Below are 19,002 nucleotides of genomic sequence, written 5' to 3'. Positions count from 1 at the left end.
GGCCATGGGCAAAACCAGGGGGAGAACTTGGTCGCTGGGGGGTTGAAAGAGTTGAGATGCAGCGTGTAAGGAGATGACCTGTGCTGGGGAGAAGCCCCGCTTCGCTTTTCTCAGGGTTGATTATGTTTGTGTTTTCTGTGTTGTTTTTCTCTGGATGAAATGGAGTTTTCAAACTGGCTCTGTTTCCCCACCCAAGAGTTTTCTCCCCAGGTCCCCCCTTTGCTCACTGGTCTTTGTGCCGTTGCTAAGTAACCTCCTCAGACCTGAAGATCGTCTCTTAGGGGTGGGATTTTCCCCCCTTTTCTTTCTGGAGAGTTGGGTTGCAAGAGAATGAATTGGATAAACGTGAAGGGTCCCCTGAGGGAGAAGAGAAAAAAGTTTCTCATTGTTGGGCTGAGCAGAGAACAGATCAGAGCTCCCAGAGGGAGAGAGCTAATGTCGGTCAGATGCAGCCTGGTTTGGGGTGTGTATCTGTGTCACCTGGAGTAGAGGCTAGAGGAAAGTTCTGGATGAGGGGCTTAGGTTTGTGTTTCAAGGAAAGCAAAGCTAAAAAAAGTGTATGAGTTAACATACTTGTTGATACATGCATATCATTTTATGGGGATATGATCATTTGTTTAAGTAACAGATTTTATTTATGAGGGGGGAAAATTTCATGTATTCTTATAACATTCCAGTAAGTAAGAGGCAGCCAACAGAGCAACTAAGGTATTGAGAAGTGACATTGCCCAAAGTCTCAGAAACAGAGGTACAGTCAGGACAGAAACCTAGATTTCATGACATTTAGGGTTAGTGGTGCTCACTCCACCTAAACTAGGGTTTTCCAAGCTTGCTTGCTTGTGGGTAGATCTGGGCTAGAGTCTGGGAATCTGTATCTTTGCAAATGTCCAGGTAATTCTTAGGATCGAGCAAGTTTGGGACAATCTGGTATGGCTACATATGTTCACACTGTGAAAGTCTGAAAGTCCTGGCTCAGGGATAAACTATTTATTTAGCAAACAGTTGATTCACCCAACAATGCAGTGTAGGATTAAACACACAAGTGTTCTGAAGGCAGACTTTCAGGATTCAAATCCTGGCTCTACCACTTGGTTAGCTGTGTGACCTTGTTGGTTTACTTTGCCTTTCTATGCCTCAGTTTCCTCATCTGTAAAATAGGGATGAATATACTAGCTACCTCATTAGGTTACTGAGTTAGTACATGTTAATACACTTGGAAAAATAACTAGCATAAATAAGTGCTTAATACATGTGGCACAGTCCCTAGCATAAATAAGGACTTAATGTGTATTATTTTTTTTAAAGACTTTTTTGATGTGGACCATTTTTAAAGTCTTTATTGAATTTGTTACAATACTGCTTCTGTTCTATGTTTTGGTTTTTTGGCCGTGAGGCATGTGGGATCTTAGCTCCCCGACTAGGGATCGAATCTGCGCCCCCTGCATTGGAAGGCAAAGTCTTAACCACTGGACTGCCAGGGAAGTCTATTATTATTATTATTATTATATTATATGTGAGTACAGAGCACTTCCTGTAAGTGCTGAAATATGACCAAAGCTCGGGAGCCTCTTGGCGAACTTCAGCATTTCTTTATGAGATGTGTGCCATGAAAAGCTCTAGGATAATGTATTTGTAGTAGCTAAAACTAAAACATGGATTAAATTTACCTTTCCACCTGTTGTAAAAAAGGACTTGAGATCAAATCAGTTCACAACATGCTACGGAACAACCTGAACAGACATATTGTTTTGGGTAGAACACATACCCCTCAAGTCAGTGCTTTACTGGGATCCCACTGTGCCAATATTAAGAGGTGGCATGCTGGTGGCATCCTTCCCTCCTGGGACACGTTAGCCCCCCCCTTAATGCTGCTGCAGGCCGGATGTTTCCTCCTCCTGCTCTACAGGAGACTTCCCCCAGAGCCTCAGAGTTGCCTTACAGTCCTGCTCCCCTGCTGGTTAGATTGTGGAACAATGCTGAATCCCCTCCAACCCAGAGGCATCCTCTCCTCTCCCCCCGTATCCTCTCTTCTTCCCACATCCTCATTTCACCCATTCCCTATACCGCTGCTGAGGAAGAATCTGGGAGGGAGTCACAAGAAATCTTTCACAACTGCCCTGAGGGGTTCTCCAGCCCTTTGAACTATAGCTCCCACTTGTGGCTGTGAACACTTGGGGCCACGGGGATGCTGCTGCAAAGCCGTCCCCATAGAAACAGTGCAGGCTTGAACTCACTGGCAGCAACAAATTTCAGTTGAAATTTTGCCTTTGAGCCATAAAAGTTGAAAACATAAATGTTAAGGAGCAAGGAAGCAGTAGTAACCTTAAGAAAGATCTGCCTTCAGAATTCTCCTGAGAGACTGAAAGATCCTTGGGCTACTTGTATGACTTGGCGTGTCACTGGGTCTCATTTGTAAGATGAGGTGGCTAATATTTGAAAATCTAAATTCCTTCCTGCTTTTATAAGATATATAGATAGGGTTTCTATTCATTTATGTGATCTTCAGGCTCCTGAGTTTTCGTTCCACCCCAGGGACTGTTTCTTGTTCTGCATGCCCCAAAATTAGGTAGGGAGGGCTCTTGTTCGGGGGCTCTTACACATGTCCTTTTACAGGTATACCTGTGGAACTATGGGCATCATCATGACCATCTGCAGACATTTATTTAGTAAGCTAGGGTGCCACTAAGGTTTTCAAGAGTCTTTGCCTTCTTTTAAGCAATGTTTACCATATGTGACAAGCAAACGCTGAGCCTTTGTTGCACATTTTAAAAGCCTCATCTCTGCAGTGACCTAAGATATCACCAAGGCACAGTCCGAAAAACCTGTTTTCCCACCCTGTTTCTGCTCAGCTTCCCTGACCAGAACACCAAAACCTACCAGAATAGTTATTGCACATAAGTAATGAGAGGGAAATAGTCTATTTGCTTAAAAACTCTGGAGAGAAAAAAAAATTTGTCTCCCCTACAGAGTCTAGAAATCTGGATTAGAGAACATAAGGGATGTGAATTGGGAAAATGTAAACTAGTACATCTGGGAAATAAAGGAAACGATCAGAAACCCAGATATTTAGTGAGAAGGAGAAACCAGGACAACAGCCAAACAGACCTAGGGGGAGAAATGGCAGTTGGCAGACAGCAAGAGCAGCAAAAGGGGAAGGAAGGCAAAAATAGAGTTTTGAGGGTTCTGTTCTCTTTAGAACTGGAGGTAGAGAGCATCGCCTCTCAGGGTATTGATCCCTGAGCCTTTCAGCCCTAGGGACTCCTGGGTGAAAAAGAAAACATTTCTGAGTAGATAGAAAGTAACTCAGGGAGGGTGCAACAGAGCACTGGATAAGGAAGCAGAAAACCTGGTTTTCAATCCAGCTTGTACCTTGAAGCTTTGTGACCTTGGGCAGGCCCATTCTTCTGCCAGGGCTTCAGCTTTTGGACTTGAAATAATAATCCTCATTGCTACTATTTGCAGAGCATTTACTATTTGTCAGGTACTATGCTAGGCCCTTTATATATTTCCTCTTGTTTATTCCTCCCAACTCTGCTATTATTACCTCCATTAAATTCTTTAAAATTTACGGTAAAATATACATAATAGAACTTATCATTTTTAAGCGTACAATTCAGTGGCATTAAGTATATTCACACTGTTGTGCAGCCATCCCCACCATCCATCTCCAGAACCCTTTCATCTTGCAAAACTGAAACTCTATACCCATTAAACAATAACTCCCCATTCCCTTCACCCAGCACTCCCAGCCCCTGGAAATCACCATTCTACTTTCTGTCTCTGTGGATTTACCAATTCTAGAGACCTCATATAATGGACTCATACAATATTTGTCCTTTTGCGTCTGGCTTATTTCACTTAGCATAATGTTTTCAAGGCTCACCCATGTTGTAGCATGTATAAGAATTTCATTCCTTTTTGTGGCTATACCCCCATTTTTAAAAGAAATGCAAGTCTTAGAGAAATTAAGAAACTTTCCCAAGGTCACAAAGATTAGAAAGTGCTGGGATGTTAACTCAAGTCTGATTCAGAGCTGGCACTCTCAATCACTGTGCTTAATGAGAGGTCATATCTCTAAAGTCCCTTCCAGCTCCAAAATGGTATGAATTCCAAGTGCCATTCATACCAAGTGCCGAGTCCTTTGATATCAGAAAAACGTCCTTTAAAAAAAACCACCCTTTTTTGTGTTTGATCTAAGATATTCCTATTCTGGAAACAAATATATTTTTCTCACTTAGCACCAGATGTATAAATCTTTGCCTGTTTGTCCACTGTGTTGCACAGGCCAAGGGTGCATTTACTAGGTGTGGGTAGCAAAGGAGTATGTGTATGTATTTAGGAGAGAGGAGTAAGGAAGAGAAGATGAGACATTCTCCTTTAGAAGTTATCTATAGCAGCAGTTACAGAATCAACTCATAATTGTGGACACTACCAATCTGTGTTGGTCCAACATTAAGTTTAGGCAGGGGCTTACATAGTGTGCTTGTTTCTTTAATGGCTGGATGATGCTTGAACCCTGTGTAGAACAAAGCCTTTCATTTTACAATTGGAAGTATGGCTCAAGATGCACATACCCTGGGAAGGGCAATACAGTCACTTAAATTCATAGACAGGTGTGTATCATGTCAAATTCTGTTCCTGGAAGCAGGATACAAGAGAGGCAAAGTGTGGCTGTGGTCAGAGTAGAGAGGCAACCCGATGGGAAGATTTTGCATTGAGCAACTCATTTTGCCTACATCCTAATTTTGGCCGAGTTGAGCACAGGTAAGATTTGTGAGGAGCAGGGTGGAAGGTTTGATGGGGAGGACACTCCTCTGATGTGTACTGTGGGTCTCATCCTTGGTTGTACATCAGAATCACTTGAGGAGCTTTACAAACACTGATGCCTAGATCCCACCCTCAGGGAATCTGAATTGGCCTAGGGTACGGCCTGGCCATTGGGATTTTTAAAAGCTCTCGCAGTAATTCTCATGGGCAGCAAAGTTTGAGAACCCGTGTTCAGCTCTACCACCCTGCTACCCACCAATTTTCCTCTGTTCTCCCAGCCATCTCTCCCGTTTTACCAGGTTTAGAGAGTCACTTAGTTTCCTTTTTCCTTGTTGTTTCAGCTCTTCATAAATTTAAACAAGCATGTCCCTGTCTCAGTCCTGTGTCCACCCCAGACTTTACATGTGACCCAGGATAGCTTACCTCACCTTATCTGCTATCTAGGGACACCATTACCAGCTTAGTTTATTCCTGTGTTTATGACTTCATTCGTGTCTGCCTAAGAATCCTGCCCCCCTTTTCAGGATAGGCAGTGAGTGCAAAGTGCTGAGAAATAGAGGCTTCCTCTTACAGGTGGCTGTTGATCCGTCACCTTTCACCAGGGACTGAATTTACCTTAAAGAAGAGCCCAGATCAAATTACGCATCAGAAAGCAAGTTTCATTAAAGAGCAAGAAAGGGGACAGTGTTTCCCAGGAGAAGATGAAAAGAAAAGGATTTCTTTTCTTGTCGGAAGACTTGACAAAACAGCAACTTGATATCAAATGTTCAATGCTAATTAACAAATGCTCAGTAGAAAGCTTCCATCTGATTCCCTCTCTGTTACTGAGGCCAGAGAGCAAATGGCAGGTAGAAGCTACACAGGGCCCTTTCTCTAGCTTAGGGAAGCCACACAATGTTGATGTGCTTGTGAAAACACTGGACAGGAGTCAAAATTCTGAATGCTTGCTTCACTGAATGACTGTGTGAACTTGGAAGAGTCACTTAACCTCTCCAAGCTTCCATTTTCTCATCTGTAAAAATAGACAACATTGCATTAACCTGTGACTTGCCATATTGAAATAGAACCCCCTCTCCCTCATTGTCAGGGTCAGGCCTGGAAGCATGTAGCTCATCTGTTTCAGAGCCATTGTCCACAGTGTTAAGGCCCTTGTGATTATCTGAAGTTTCAAAACATAATTCAGTACAATGTTTTCAATGAAAGTGGACGTTACTAATATTACATTGTTTCAGCTCCCCCCAAAAAAGACTTCCTACCCTTGATATATGCCAATTATATCAGCCTCAGAAATTAATAAGATTGCTAATTCCCTGGCGGTCCAGTGGTTAGGACTCCAGGCTTACACTGCTGAGGGCCTGGGTTCGGGGAACTAAGGTCCTGTGCAAGCTGTGCGGCTTGGCCATAAATAAATAAATAAGAAATTAATAGGCAACATGAAAACATCTAATTTTAATATATATGTATTTTATTTTGATTGTTTTGCCACTGACAATATAAATTCTCTAATTCATAATATTTGGGACTCCTCCCAAAGTTTAAAGTCTCATATGTACATGTTATTATTATTTTATACATATTATTTTATCCCCACAATATTTCTCTGATGAAGATAGCACAGCTACAACATTACCACTTTACAAAAAAGGAAATGGGGGCATAGCATGGTGTGACTGACCACCACGCCTCAATTTATCAGCCAGACAAGATTGGAACTGGGGTTAGAACAATGTGGATTTACTGATGCCTTTGGCAAACCACAAAACTAAGGACTTGTGGTCATTTCCTGTAAGTAAGATAAGCTCTTTTAAGGAAGTGGGAAACCCATTAAGACTCATTTCAAGGTAGAAAGGGAATGCAGAGTACCTGGTCCAGGAGGCATCTTATCCCTACTTATCCTCTCCCTGAATAGGAGGCCACCTCTGTGCTGGTGAGCAGGTGTTAAGTCATTCCTAGGCATTCAAGCCAGGTTGGGGCTAAAAGGGGCTTTAGGCACTGAGAGGCTGCTTGGTAACTCCCTCCTACTGCATTTTCCCCATTGTTTCAGGAGAAGCTCCCCTCCCCCCAGGTTAGAGCTAGGTAGGCCTCTGCAGGCTAGCATCTCCCCAAACCCAGCTGTCCTCAGTAGTAGTTGTGTTGCCAGAGAAAGACAACGGAAGAAGAAGTAGGGTAGAGAAGAGGGTACTAAATAGGAGATGGCCCCTTAAATAAGCATGAACTCTCTAAATTAGGTGTGGGCTGGGTGACCTGTGGAGTAACTCGCATTCAGCTATTATTCTGGGGGAGGAGGGGCGGGGAGTAAAGGGGCTTAGTGTTACGCAGAGAGGAGTCCTGAAACGACTTCCTTGGAAATTCTACCTCGCGGCCTCCCACCCTGAGAAACTTCTTTTGTGGATGGGGTGGGGGTAGGGTGGGAATGGAGGTCAGGAAAACAGGACAAAACTTGGGGTATCTTGGGGGCACCAGATATGTGTGTGTAGGTAAGGGGTAGGTGTGCTGGGATCCCCCTCCCGCTCTGGCCCTCAGACCACCCTCTCTGGAGCCCACGTTTTCCAGGCTCAGCGGATCCTTTATCCAAAGGAAAATAAGAGAAGCCTGTCGCTTTGCTCTGTTGAGCAAGGCTGTGTTTCCTACTGTGCCCCCTTGAGCTTGCTGGGGGATTGGGGGGAGAGGGGGGCAGGTCTGGGCAAGGACATCCGGAGATGGGGGGGAGCTGGCAGAGGGTAAGGAAAGGTGGACCCCCGCCATGCCCCACAGCACCTGTCACTGAGCCTCCGGAAACCCTCCCGGGCTCTGGGCTCTGGGCTCGCTCCCCTCCCTCCCCAGCAGCTCCTCCCCCATCTCCCCTCTCCCAGCTTTCTCGTTCCAGCTCCTCCCCTCCTCCGCGACTCCTCGCTCCCCTCCCCCTCCTCCGCCGTTCCCTGCCCCCGCCGCCGATCTCCATCTCCGCAGTCTGGGCCGCTGGGTGCAGAAGCTGCCGCAGCCCCGGCGGCCACTGCCGCCTCCCCCAATCCGGATACCCATTGTCTCCCACTCCACCTGGCCCTCCACCTCCCACACAACCATGGCGCACGAAGCCGGGAGGAGCTCTCGTCTCGGGGGGCCCTGCGGGGAGCCGGCGGAGCTTGGAGGTGCGGTAGGGCCCGGCCCGGGCAGGGCTAGGGGTGGAGGGGACGCGGGGGGCGGGGAGAGGACTTTCGGTGGACGAGATAGAAGGCACGATTCTCTGCACAGGACCCGGTCCTCACACCCAGTCCTTGCGCCCGCCAGTGGCCCGGGGGTGGTGGTGGTGGAGGGGGGGGAGTAGCTTGTGCATGCCCGCTCCCCCTCCCTCCTGGCCCCCAGTGCTGGCGAGTCTCCTGTCCAGGCGGGACAGCACTGAGCTCTAGCCTCCTGCACGGCCAGCCGGATGGTGAGCTCATCTCCCCACCCCCACTAGCGGTTACTGGGCTCGTTGTTAATTACAGCCTCTGCACACCCATCCGAACCGCATCACCCACGCTCTTTCCTTGTCTTCTCCCCAGGTGATGCTAGCGAGGAGGACCACCCCCAAGTCTGTGCCAAGTGCTGCGCACAGTTCACTGACCCAGCCGAATTCCTCGCCCACCAGAATGCATGTTCTCCTGATCCCCCTGTAATGGTGATAATTGGGGGCCAGGAGAACCCCAACAACTCTTCGACCTCTTCTGAACCCCGGCCTGAGGGCCACAGCAGTCCTCAGGTCATGGAGGCCGAGCAGAGCAACCCCTCGGATTCCGGGTCCTCTGTACCCACAGATCCCACCTGGGGCCCAGAGCGGAGAGGAGAGGAGTCTTCGGGACACTTTCTCGTAGCTGCCACAGGTACAGCAGCTGGGGGAGGTGGGGGCCTGATCTTGGCCAGCCCTAAGCTAGGAGCAACTCCATTACCTCCAGAATCCACTCCTGCACCACCACCCCCTCCACCTCCTCCTCCGCCCCCAGGTGTAGGCAGCGGCCACTTGAACATCCCTCTGATCTTGGAAGAGCTCCGGGTACTGCAGCAGCGGCAGATCCATCAGATGCAGATGACTGAGCAAATCTGCCGGCAGGTGCTGCTGCTTGGCTCCTTAGGCCAGACAGTGGGCACCCCTTCCAGCCCCTCCGAGTTACCTGGGACGGCTGCCGTCTCCTCCACCAAGCCCTTGCTCCCCCTCTTCAGCCCCATCAAGCCTGTCCAAACTGGCAAGACACTGGCACCTTCCTCCACCTCCTCTTCCTCAGGGGCGGAAACACCCAAGCAGGCTTTCTTCCACCTTTATCATCCACTGGGGTCACAGCACCCTTTTGCTGCCGGAGGGGTCGGGCGAAGCCACAAAGCCACCCCTGCCCCCTCCCCGGCCCTGTCAGGCTGCACAGATCAGCTGGCTGCCTCGCCTCATCTGGCGTTCCCAGGCGCCGCGGGACTACTGGCAGCACAGTGTCTTGGGACAGCCCGGGGCCTCGAGGCTACTGCCTCCCCAGGGCTCCTGAAGCCAAAGAATGGAGGTGGTGAGCTGGGCTATGGGGAATTGATGGGTCCCTTGGAGAAGCCTGGTGGACGGCACAAATGCCGCTTCTGTGCCAAAGTATTTGGCAGTGACAGTGCCCTGCAGATCCACCTGCGTTCCCACACAGGTGAGAGGCCCTATAAGTGTAATGTCTGTGGCAACCGCTTTACCACGCGTGGCAACCTCAAAGTGCATTTCCACCGGCATCGGGAGAAGTACCCGCACGTGCAGATGAACCCTCACCCGGTACCAGAGCATCTGGACTACGTCATCACCAGCAGCGGCCTGCCCTATGGTATGTCCGTGCCACCAGAGAAGGCCGAGGAGGAGGCGGCCATGCCAGGTGGTGGTGTGGAACGCAAGCCTCTGGTGGCCTCCACCACGGCACTCAGTGCCACAGAGAGCCTGACGCTGCTCTCCACCGGGGCAGGCACAGCCACGGCTCCTGCGCTCCCTGCTTTCAATAAGTTCGTGCTCATGAAAGCGGTAGAGCCAAAGAGTAAAGCTGATGAAAACACCCCACCCGGGAGCGAGGGCTCAGCCATCGCCGGGGTGGCAGAAAGTGGCACAGCAACCCGCATGCAGCTAAGTAAGCTGGTGACTTCGCTACCCAGCTGGGCCCTGCTTACCAACCACTTTAAGTCCACTGGTAGCTTCCCCTTTCCTTATGTGCTAGAGCCCTTGGGGGCTTCACCCTCTGAGACCTCCAAGCTGCAGCAACTGGTAGAGAAGATTGACCGTCAAGGAGCCGTGGCAGTGGCCTCTACTGCTTCGGGAGCCTCCACAACCTCTGCCCCTGCAACTTCATCCTCAGCCTCATCGGGACCTAACCAGTGTGTCATTTGCCTTCGGGTGCTGAGCTGTCCTCGAGCGCTGCGCCTGCATTACGGCCAACATGGAGGTGAGCGGCCCTTTAAATGCAAAGTGTGTGGCAGAGCTTTCTCTACCCGGGGCAATCTGCGTGCACATTTCGTGGGCCACAAGGCTAGTCCAGCTGCCCGGGCCCAGAACTCCTGCCCCATTTGCCAGAAGAAGTTCACCAATGCTGTTACTCTGCAGCAGCACGTTCGGATGCACCTGGGGGGCCAGATCCCCAACGGTGGTACCACGCTCCCTGAAGGTGGGGGAACTGCCCAGGAGAACGGCCCTGAGCAGTCTGCAGTCTCAGGGGCGGGGAACTTCCCCCAGCAGCCATCCCAGCAGCCATCCCCAGAAGAGGAGTTGTCCGAAGAGGAAGAAGAGGACGAAGAAGAAGAGGAAGACGTGACTGATGAAGATTCCCTGGCAGGGAGAGGCTCCGAGAGTGGAGGTGAGAAGGCGATATCAGTGCGTGGTGATTCAGAAGAGGCCTCCGGGGCAGAGGAGGAAGTGGGAACTATGGTGGCAGCGGCCACAGCTGGGAAGGAGATGGACAGTAATGAGAAAACGATTCAACAGCCTTCTCTGCCGCCGCCACCGCCGCCGCCTGACAGCCTGGATCGAACGCAGCCAATGGAGCAGGGCGGCAGTGATGTTGCAGGAGGCACAGAAGAGGGGGGCAAACCGGAGAGGAGCGCCAGCCCAGTGTTAGCATTGGCCCTAGAAGGGGAAGGCAGCAGCCCCACCTTGGTGGAGGAGCTGAGCCTGCAGGAAGCGATGAGAAAGGAGCCCGGAGAGAGCAGTAGCAGAAAGGCCTGTGAGGTGTGTGGCCAGACCTTTCCCACCCAGGCAGCTCTGGAGGAGCATCAGAAGACCCACCCCAAGGAGGGGCCGCTCTTCACTTGTGTTTTCTGCAGGCAGGGCTTTCTCGAACGGGCTACCCTCAAGAAGCATATGCTGCTGGCTCACCACCAGGTACAGCCCTTTGCCCCCCACGGCCCTCAGAATATTGCTGCTCTTTCCTTGGTCCCTGGCTGCTCATCCTCCATCACTTCCCCAGGGCTCTCCCCCTTTCCCCGAAAAGATGACCCCACGATCCCATGAGCCTGTTTTTCTGAACCTGCTGCCCCTTGATCCCGGGGGCAGAAACTGAGAGCTCTGTAGAAGGACCTCCAAGATCTGTGAGCCCTTATTTGTCTATTTCTCTGAGTTCTTATATGATGTGTCCCTAGTGGCTTTTCTCTAATCCCTGAGCTTTGAAATCCTTGTGCTTACAGTGGGGTGGCCCCCTGAGAAACTTTTCTTTCCTCTTCATTCATTGTACCTGAGGAAAATAGATTCTCTACAGCTTTCACATTCCCAAGAAGAACCCTCTCCACCCTCCCTGGGAATGACCCTTCTACCCTCTCCTCTCCCTTTCCCTTTGGCAGGTGCATCTGAGCACCCACATTTGGAATTATAGCCCAGCCCGAAGGGGCCAGCAGCTGTCCCTGGAGGGCCTAGGGCCACTCCTCTCTGGTGACCAGGTCAACCTGCAGGACTTCTTGTCCCAGGGCATTCCTGCCCAGCTGGTGAGGGTGGGCTCCCTGTCTTGCTGAAACCAGGACACGGCTTTACTGTCAAGTGACCTGCCCACCACGCCCCAGAGTTCCAGCTCCATCTCCATCTCCACTACCCCTTCAGGCCCCACACCACCAGTGCTGTTTGGCCCAGGAACTGTGGCTGAGAAGTTGCCTCCCGCAATGGGATCCAGAGAAGCCAAGGAAAAGAGATTCCCCCCTTCTTTTCTTTTGGCCTCTGGCATCCAAGACAGTGCCTGAGAAAGCCCATCATAGAAGAGAAGTAGCAAACTGTACATTTCTTCTCCTTCCCCCTGCTCCAGAAGGTGCCGACAATGAAGATGCAACAATATCAGTATCTGGTGGCTCAGCCCCAGGGTGTAGGGAGAAACGAAGGGCATAGGACACTCTTCCCAGTAGTAAGGCACTAATGTGCCTTCGTCACGTTAAGGCAAAGGTGTTGGCTGGTTAATATGCCAAGATATTTTGAGCTTGTCGTATCTTTCATCCTTGCCTCTGAGTTAGGAAACAAGTGGATTTCTTGCTGAGAGGTCTCCCATGGGATGGATATTTTGGGGAAGGAAAGGTGAAGTTCATATCTTTAACGAGCATTGTTGATGAGGGTTAGCTGAAGGAATAATGGAGTGTTTAGGAGTGTTGCTAAAGCACAGGGCTTGCTGAGAACCTATGTGATTAAGAAAGGGGTGTGATATAAGGGAGGGGACCTCAAACTCTTAATTGGATGGGTCGATGGGTCTCATGAATGTTCTTTTGAACTAATGGTGACTTTAGTGTGCAGCAATGCACCATGGATCATGGGGGATTTCCTAGCACTAGTGTGCTTCTAGTTTTAGATAACTCCCTCTGCTATTCCCTGGCCCCTTGTATTTTCCTCATCTTCCTCTTTCAAGGTCCACTTCCTTCCCATTTTGCTTGTCCACGGACCAGGGCTTATGTCTTTGCCACTGTCTGGTTCTTAGAGTCCCAGACTTTGGGAGTTGAGCCCTAGGTGCTGTCCTCCCTGCCTCTCCGTTTTGTAATGAGATGTAGTATTTACTTTTAACATAGGATCATTTGGAACCAGAGTTCTGAGGAGGAGGGAGTGAGGGTTCTGCTATTGACTGACTTGAGTGATGGCTCCTCCTCCAAAGGTGTAGGCTCCAGTTTCCTAACATAGTAAAATGTGAAGAGCAGACAACGGAGATGTTAGTGTCTTTCCCTTTTCATTAAAGGTGTTTTAACCAAATATTTGTGTGTTTCTCCTTATTTCATTTCAACAGCCAGCTGGGGTGTGATATGAGCATTCCCTAACATTGAGATTCCCTTCCCACCTACATCTCCTGCCAAAGCTGAACATATGGTGTTGAAATATTTAATTTGCTCAGCCTTGTCCTAAAACAACCTCCAGTGAATGTAATTTCCTTTTAGAAATGGTGTTTGTGTTCTCAAAAGGTAGGGGATTTGCTCACTGTTTATAGCCACTGTCCAGGTTTTCTCTTTGCCTAGAACCTTCCACCACCAGGCTTTTGTATTTTATTTTACTTGTTTTGTTTTGTTTGGAGGTTGAAAGCTGTTTCTTTATCTATCTATCCTGACCTGTAGGCCAGCCTAGCTCACATCAGTTAATCTGCAGAACCAAGATGAATTCATCTTTATGATACTTGAGGTCTGATGTTATAAACAGGAAAAAAAAATTCAACCCTAGTAATTTCTACCAACAAGATAATATAAAGGAGAATTCTTAGCAGAGGAAGTGCATTGGAGGTGGGAGAATGAAATGAAGCATATATATATATATTTTTTGTTTCGTTTTGTCTCTCCACAACATGGTAAGGTTCAGATTTGACTCTTAAGACCTTGCTTTCCTAAAGAGAACATTCTCCGGAATTTTTTTTTTTTTTCGTTTGTAAGATTATATCACTGAAACCACATGCTAAAGGGATGGGACTGGTAAAATGATTTGCCTAAAGACATTCAGCCAATCAGTGGCAGAACTGCATTAAGAACCCAGGTCGGCAGAATCCCAGTCTCAGTGCTAACCACCAGTGGTCAGGAATGGTGCTTGCTTCCTGTTACATACTAAAGACTCCTGAAGTGGTGAGGCTGGCTGGAAGACTGAAGGGAAAGGTGAGTAAACCTACTGGCTCGATTCAAGGTAAAGAACAGAGGTTTGATTCTAGTTGCCTCCTGGAGGCAACTTTAAACCCGTCCCGCTTTAAAGGTACTAGTGAATAGGACATGACAATCTTGTGAAGTCGGCTGGAGAAGAAACAGCTCCTGTCTCTTTAATTCCTTACCAAAGCTTTATAAATCTGTTTTTCTTTTCAGCCTATGGAAGGAGGTAGGTCACCAATCCTTCTATTCCCTTTACCTCCCCTACCCCCACTGGACATAGATAATGCCATTTAACTAATTAAACTAGACTTGCCCTCTCTTTAGATGCCAGTTCCCATTATGGTAACAGCTGTCAGTGAGGCTTCTACTAATGGGTGCTTCCTTGGGCAGGTCAGCACTGAGCTGGACTCCCCACCCCACTCCTTCATAGCTCTACTTTATTTTCCCTTCTGTCTCCTTTTCATTCTTCTTTTTCCTCTCCTGCTTTTTATTCTTTCATTGATCTACAACTTTTACGTTTCTCTCTTCACCTTTAGTTTATTCCTCTCTTACAGCCTTCAGTTTCTTCCTTCTTGCAGTCCCCTCCAATCCCCACCCTCAACCCCACCATTTCTTACTCTCAAGCACTTCTCATTTGATCATCCTTTTGGAAGGTGAATTAACTCTAACCTGCTGAAATGAATATGTCAAGAAATGCAGCTTGCGAAACGCTTTACCTGAAATATACATAGTGGATTCAGTTCAAACTAGATGGATAAAAAGATCACTAGTACAAGAAGCAAGAGACAGCTTCCTCACTCATTCATTCAGTTAATTTTTGAGGATTTATTTTGTTTCAGAGACCAAGTGTTGGGTAGATACAAAGGTAAACAAACTTCTGCCCCTAAGGGGGCTCAGTCAAGGAAGAAGAAAAATGAAAACATATTTTTATATCATGGTAGTAAATACTGTGATAGACACAGTGGCCTGTGGGATTCCAGAAAGGGAAATAACTAACTCATGTTACGAAGAGAGAGAAGGGGGCGGGGACGTACAGTTCTCTTACATTCAGTTTTCCTAATAACCATGCTGAAATATATTAACTGAATCCATATGACAACCTAAGGACCAATGCAGTTACCATATAAAAACCTACATAAGGTACGTCAAGTCCCCTTTGGCAAATACAGAGGTGTGCTACTTCAGAGATGTCCCTTTAAGAAAGAACTGGCTACTCAGCTGCAAGAAACCTGGTTAGCTGACAGCCTCTAGCTGTCCTACTGTTCTCCAAACCCCTGGCCAAAGGCTAAGCAAGGTGGTGGGTGGTACAGGGCTTAGCCATTCCCAGGGAACATGGGACTAATGAACGATTCTTGCTATGGAACTCTCCAGTGGTCTGGCAGAGGCTGTCATGTCTGCATCACTGACAGCTTTGGACAGCTCTCCCTGCCCAATCCCATTTTCTTCCCTTTTTCTTTTTACAAGTGTTACTTCCCAATAAAACTTTTGGACTCCTGACTCTCTCAGCATCTGCTTCTCCCAGATTTCAACCTGTGTCACCCCAAAAAAAGGTTTCAATTCTATTGGCACATTTTCATCTCTCACAGATTTCTGCTCCTGGGACTCTGGATACCGTCCCTGGAGCTTCTCGGTAAATCAAGGAACATCCGTCTCCTGATCCCCAAAACAAACTTAACTCACATGAGCGTCTCTCCATTAGACCCAACTTTGACTTCCCTTTACATTTCTTTGTCTTTTCTAGTGTTTAATTTAACAACAGATTTACTAATCCCATTGGACACTTTGCTTTTGATCATATAATTTAAAAAAATGAGTAAGGACAAAAGTGAAGAAAAAAAAATTTTGACCAAAGAACCAGTTACGAAGTGCAGTATTTGGTCAATACTGTGGATGTTTCAGTAACCCATTGCTGTGTAACAAACCATCCAAAACTTAGTGTCTTAAACAATAATTATGTATTTGCTTGTGAGTCCATGGGTTGTCCCAACAGACCTCAGCTAGGATGACTTGTCTATATTCCATGTGGTGAGGGCTGAGCTCACTCAGCAGCTTCAATTCGGGCTGGAAGATCCAAGATGGCCTCACTCACCTCTGGCCCCTCAGTTGAATGGCTGGAATACTGCAGTCTCTTTCCTTAGAGTTTTTCATTCTCCAGGAACTCTTTGATATCTTTCAATCTCTAGGATTTCTCTCTCTCTCTCTGTCTCTTTCTCACTCCTTTTTTCTCCCTCTCCTTCTCCCTTTCCCTCTCCCTCACTCTCTCTTCAAATGGCCTAGCTATTAGGATAACTGGACTTCCATGAAGGCCTAGGCCTCCAAGACGACAAAAGCAGAAGCTTCAAGGCCTCTTAAGGCCTAGACTCTGAAACTCAAAGAATATCACTTCTGCCACTTTCTCTTGGCCAAAGCTAGTCAGAAAACCAGTTCAGATTCAAGAGGAGGGGAAACAAGCTTTACGTCTTATCGGGAAGAGTGGCAAAGACACACTGCATAAGGGCATGTGGGATGGGAGCCATTATTGTTGTGGCTAACTCTGGAAAGTCTACCACAGCAGATAGGAGGAAAAGTTCAGAAATGTAGTGCATGCAGCACTCATCTACTCACAACTAGGCTTACACTCTTTTGACTAGAAGAGGTCTGGGTGAGATTCCTTCCTCCTTCCTGTACTGCTCAGGGTTGTATACAGACTGGCTAAGAGTAGGCACACAAGAAAGCAGTGGCTTTCTTATGAGCTGAAAACTGGTCCTGAGGAGTCTAGAAAAAAATCCCTCTATAAGCAGATCATGCTAAGTGGCCTCCTGTGCTCCTAAAATTTGCCTAATTTACTACTGTAATAATTTATCCAAAGTGAATATGAAAGCAAAGACTTCTGGGAGCTGGCCTTAACTTGGCTGACTTTAAGCTTCTTTGGCTTCCTCTGTAGGTGAGAGGAGGCAATCCAGGTCTTAGGTACCCCGAATTCTACCAGAGACTGAATCTCTTCCACTAGAAAAATTCTTCCTTTCCTAGACGAAAATGCTTATGAATTTAAGGGTTGGCCTGTGGAAATCTGTCTTTAAGATGAATCAACCCCCTTCATCTTCTACAAAGCTATATCCAGTACTGTCTTTCTCTCCCAAGACTATTTAATTTTACTGCTATATAATTTCTATGTATTTCATTTCTATGTGTTAAGGACCTTGAAAGAAATAGTGATCTTACAGCAAGTGAGGGATTCAGATTTGTGAACAGTTAACTCTAACAGTTCTCTGATAGAGCAATAATGGGATTATCTTACTTTAGTAATAATACATGTGTCTAAACATAGGGCCACACAGAATATATCCCAAATGAAAGTGCAAAGCATCCCTTGTCAACTCTCTTGAGGGTAGTTGTTAGACCCAGGTTATTAAAGGAAGCAAAACCTGTTAAGTAGGGTCTTCCTTGGCAGTCTGGTGGTTAAGACTCTGCCTTCCGCTGCGAGGGATGTGGGTTCAGTCCCTGGTCAGGTAAGTTCCGTGTGCCGCAGGTTGCTGCCAAAAAAAAAAAACCTTAGGTAGAGCAGGCCCTTGGAAGTAGTCTTTTATGATCTCACATCAGCCAACTTTGCCAAGAGTATTTCAGCTGAGCAAGATGGAATTTTTTCCTTCTAATTAAGTATAATCCTGAGAATTAAATGTCCAGATATGCTCATATGAGCCCACATTCATTTCTGTGTCCTCTATCTCAATGCTCATATATAAAGGTACACATCTCAAAAGACAATGTAGGGCGGCCTCCCTGGTGGCTCAGTGGTTAAGAATCTGCCTGCCAATGCAGAGGACACGGGTTCGAGCCCTGGTCCGGGAAGATCCCACATGCTGCAGAGCAGTTAAGCCTGCGAGCCACAACTACTGAGCCCGTGTACCACAACTACTGAGCCCGTGTGCCATAACCACTGAAGCCCATGCACCTGTGCTCTGCAACAAGGTAAGCCACCCTAATGAGAAGCCTGCGCACTGCAACAAAGAGTAGCCCCCGCTCGCCTCAACTAGAGAAAGACTGCGCACAGCAACAAAAGACCCAATGCAGCCAAAAATAAAATTAAAATAAATAAATAAAGACAATGTAAATTATCTACTAGGTAAATTTAAATTCAGAAAATGATATGGAAATGGATATTTTGATCACTACTAAATCTCCACAGTACCTCCTAGCACATAGTAGTCACTCAATAAATATTTTCTGAATAAATTAATGACACTGCCACATTCCAAAACACACACATCTTTCTTCTCAGTAGTCTCCCTTCATATTCACCCTTTCCTTTCCATTACTATACATAGATAGCTTCTGACTTAAAGGTCCTATCATCAAACAGTTAACAATAGGCTACTAATTATTTTCCCTATCTCTAAACTTTTCTCCCCATCTCAATTCAACCATAACACCAGATTCCCTAAAATGTTCCCTATTCACAAACCTTAAAATGTACCCTGTTGTATGCTGAATAAATTGCAAGCTCGTTACTCAGGTAACATGTACCTTTTGCAATTTGGCCTCAAATATGGAAACAAATATTCTCCCAAATTCCCAAAAATAATTCTCTGTGTTCTAGCAAAATTAATCTGGGTCAGCACGGCACGCATCATGCTTTTCTACATCTAGTCTAGACCTTTGCTTTTATCATGTTCTTAGCCTGGAATTCTTTCCTATAGCTTCACCTACTGAAGTACTAGCTGTCACTCCAAGCCTGAACTTTGATGTCACCTCCTTGCCAAAGGGTCATCTGGGCTTGGAGTCCTCCCTTCTTTGCAATCACGTTTGTTTTTTAAGTCTATGCTCGGTGCTGCCTTAGTCTGTAAAGATGGTTCAATATCAATAAACTGGGTCTTAGCTCCTTTACCATACCAGAAGCTCTGAAAGCAGGGGCCATGCCTTCTTAAGCTGTTCTTTCTGGCAGTGTTTGGCGTTCCGTAGGCTTGATAAATCAGTGGTTCTCAAATGCTTCCATTCAGAGAACCTCATTAAAAAAACGAAAATTTTAAGTTTACTACACAGAGAAGTGCACATACCAAAATGTTTGGCTCAGTTAATTTTCACAAACAACGTATTCATACAACCAGCTCTCAGAATAAGAAACACAGCTCAACCAGAACCTCAGGAGCCCTCTAGTGCCTCCTTCTGAGTATGTATGTATGTATGTATGTATGTATTTATGCATGCATGCATGCATTCCGA

General features: G+C 47.1%; 2 protein-coding genes across 16 annotated transcripts in view; one reads left to right on the top strand and one right to left on the bottom strand.

Moving 5' to 3' along the window:
• The window catches only part of LOC115803651 (sal-like protein 2), a 900,219-nt gene extending 888,694 nt beyond the window's left edge, over window positions 1-11,525 (top strand). For 9 of the 10 annotated variants that reach the window (XM_089905397.1, XM_089905393.1, XM_089905388.1 and 6 more), the window contains one exon: window positions 8,289-11,525. In XM_089905397.1, coding sequence (XP_089761523.1) covers window positions 8,289-11,233 — 2,945 coding nt within the window. In that variant the 3' untranslated portion in view covers window positions 11,234-11,525. Of the gene's footprint in view, window positions 1-96; window positions 7,896-8,288 lie in introns of those variants that run through there. The other variant, XM_022587661.3, reaches the window with a different exon arrangement.
• TOX4 (TOX high mobility group box family member 4) overlaps window positions 1-19,002 on the bottom strand; it is a 62,587-nt gene that overhangs the window by 18,140 nt on the left and 25,445 nt on the right. For all 6 annotated transcript variants that reach the window (XM_089905481.1, XM_089905489.1, XM_089905491.1 and 3 more), the window contains one exon: window positions 17,208-17,315. The gene's annotated coding sequence lies outside the window, so the exon portion shown is untranslated. The remainder of the gene's footprint in view (window positions 1-17,207; window positions 17,316-19,002) is intronic.

The sequence above is a fragment of the Delphinapterus leucas genome, chromosome 2 (assembly GCF_059928025.1).
Source record: "Delphinapterus leucas isolate spDelLeu-1000000601 "Yukka" chromosome 2, BTC_Dleu_Yukka2, whole genome shotgun sequence".
Lineage (NCBI taxonomy): Eukaryota > Metazoa > Chordata > Mammalia > Artiodactyla > Monodontidae > Delphinapterus > Delphinapterus leucas.
This window is presented reverse-complemented; position numbering and strand designations above follow the sequence as displayed.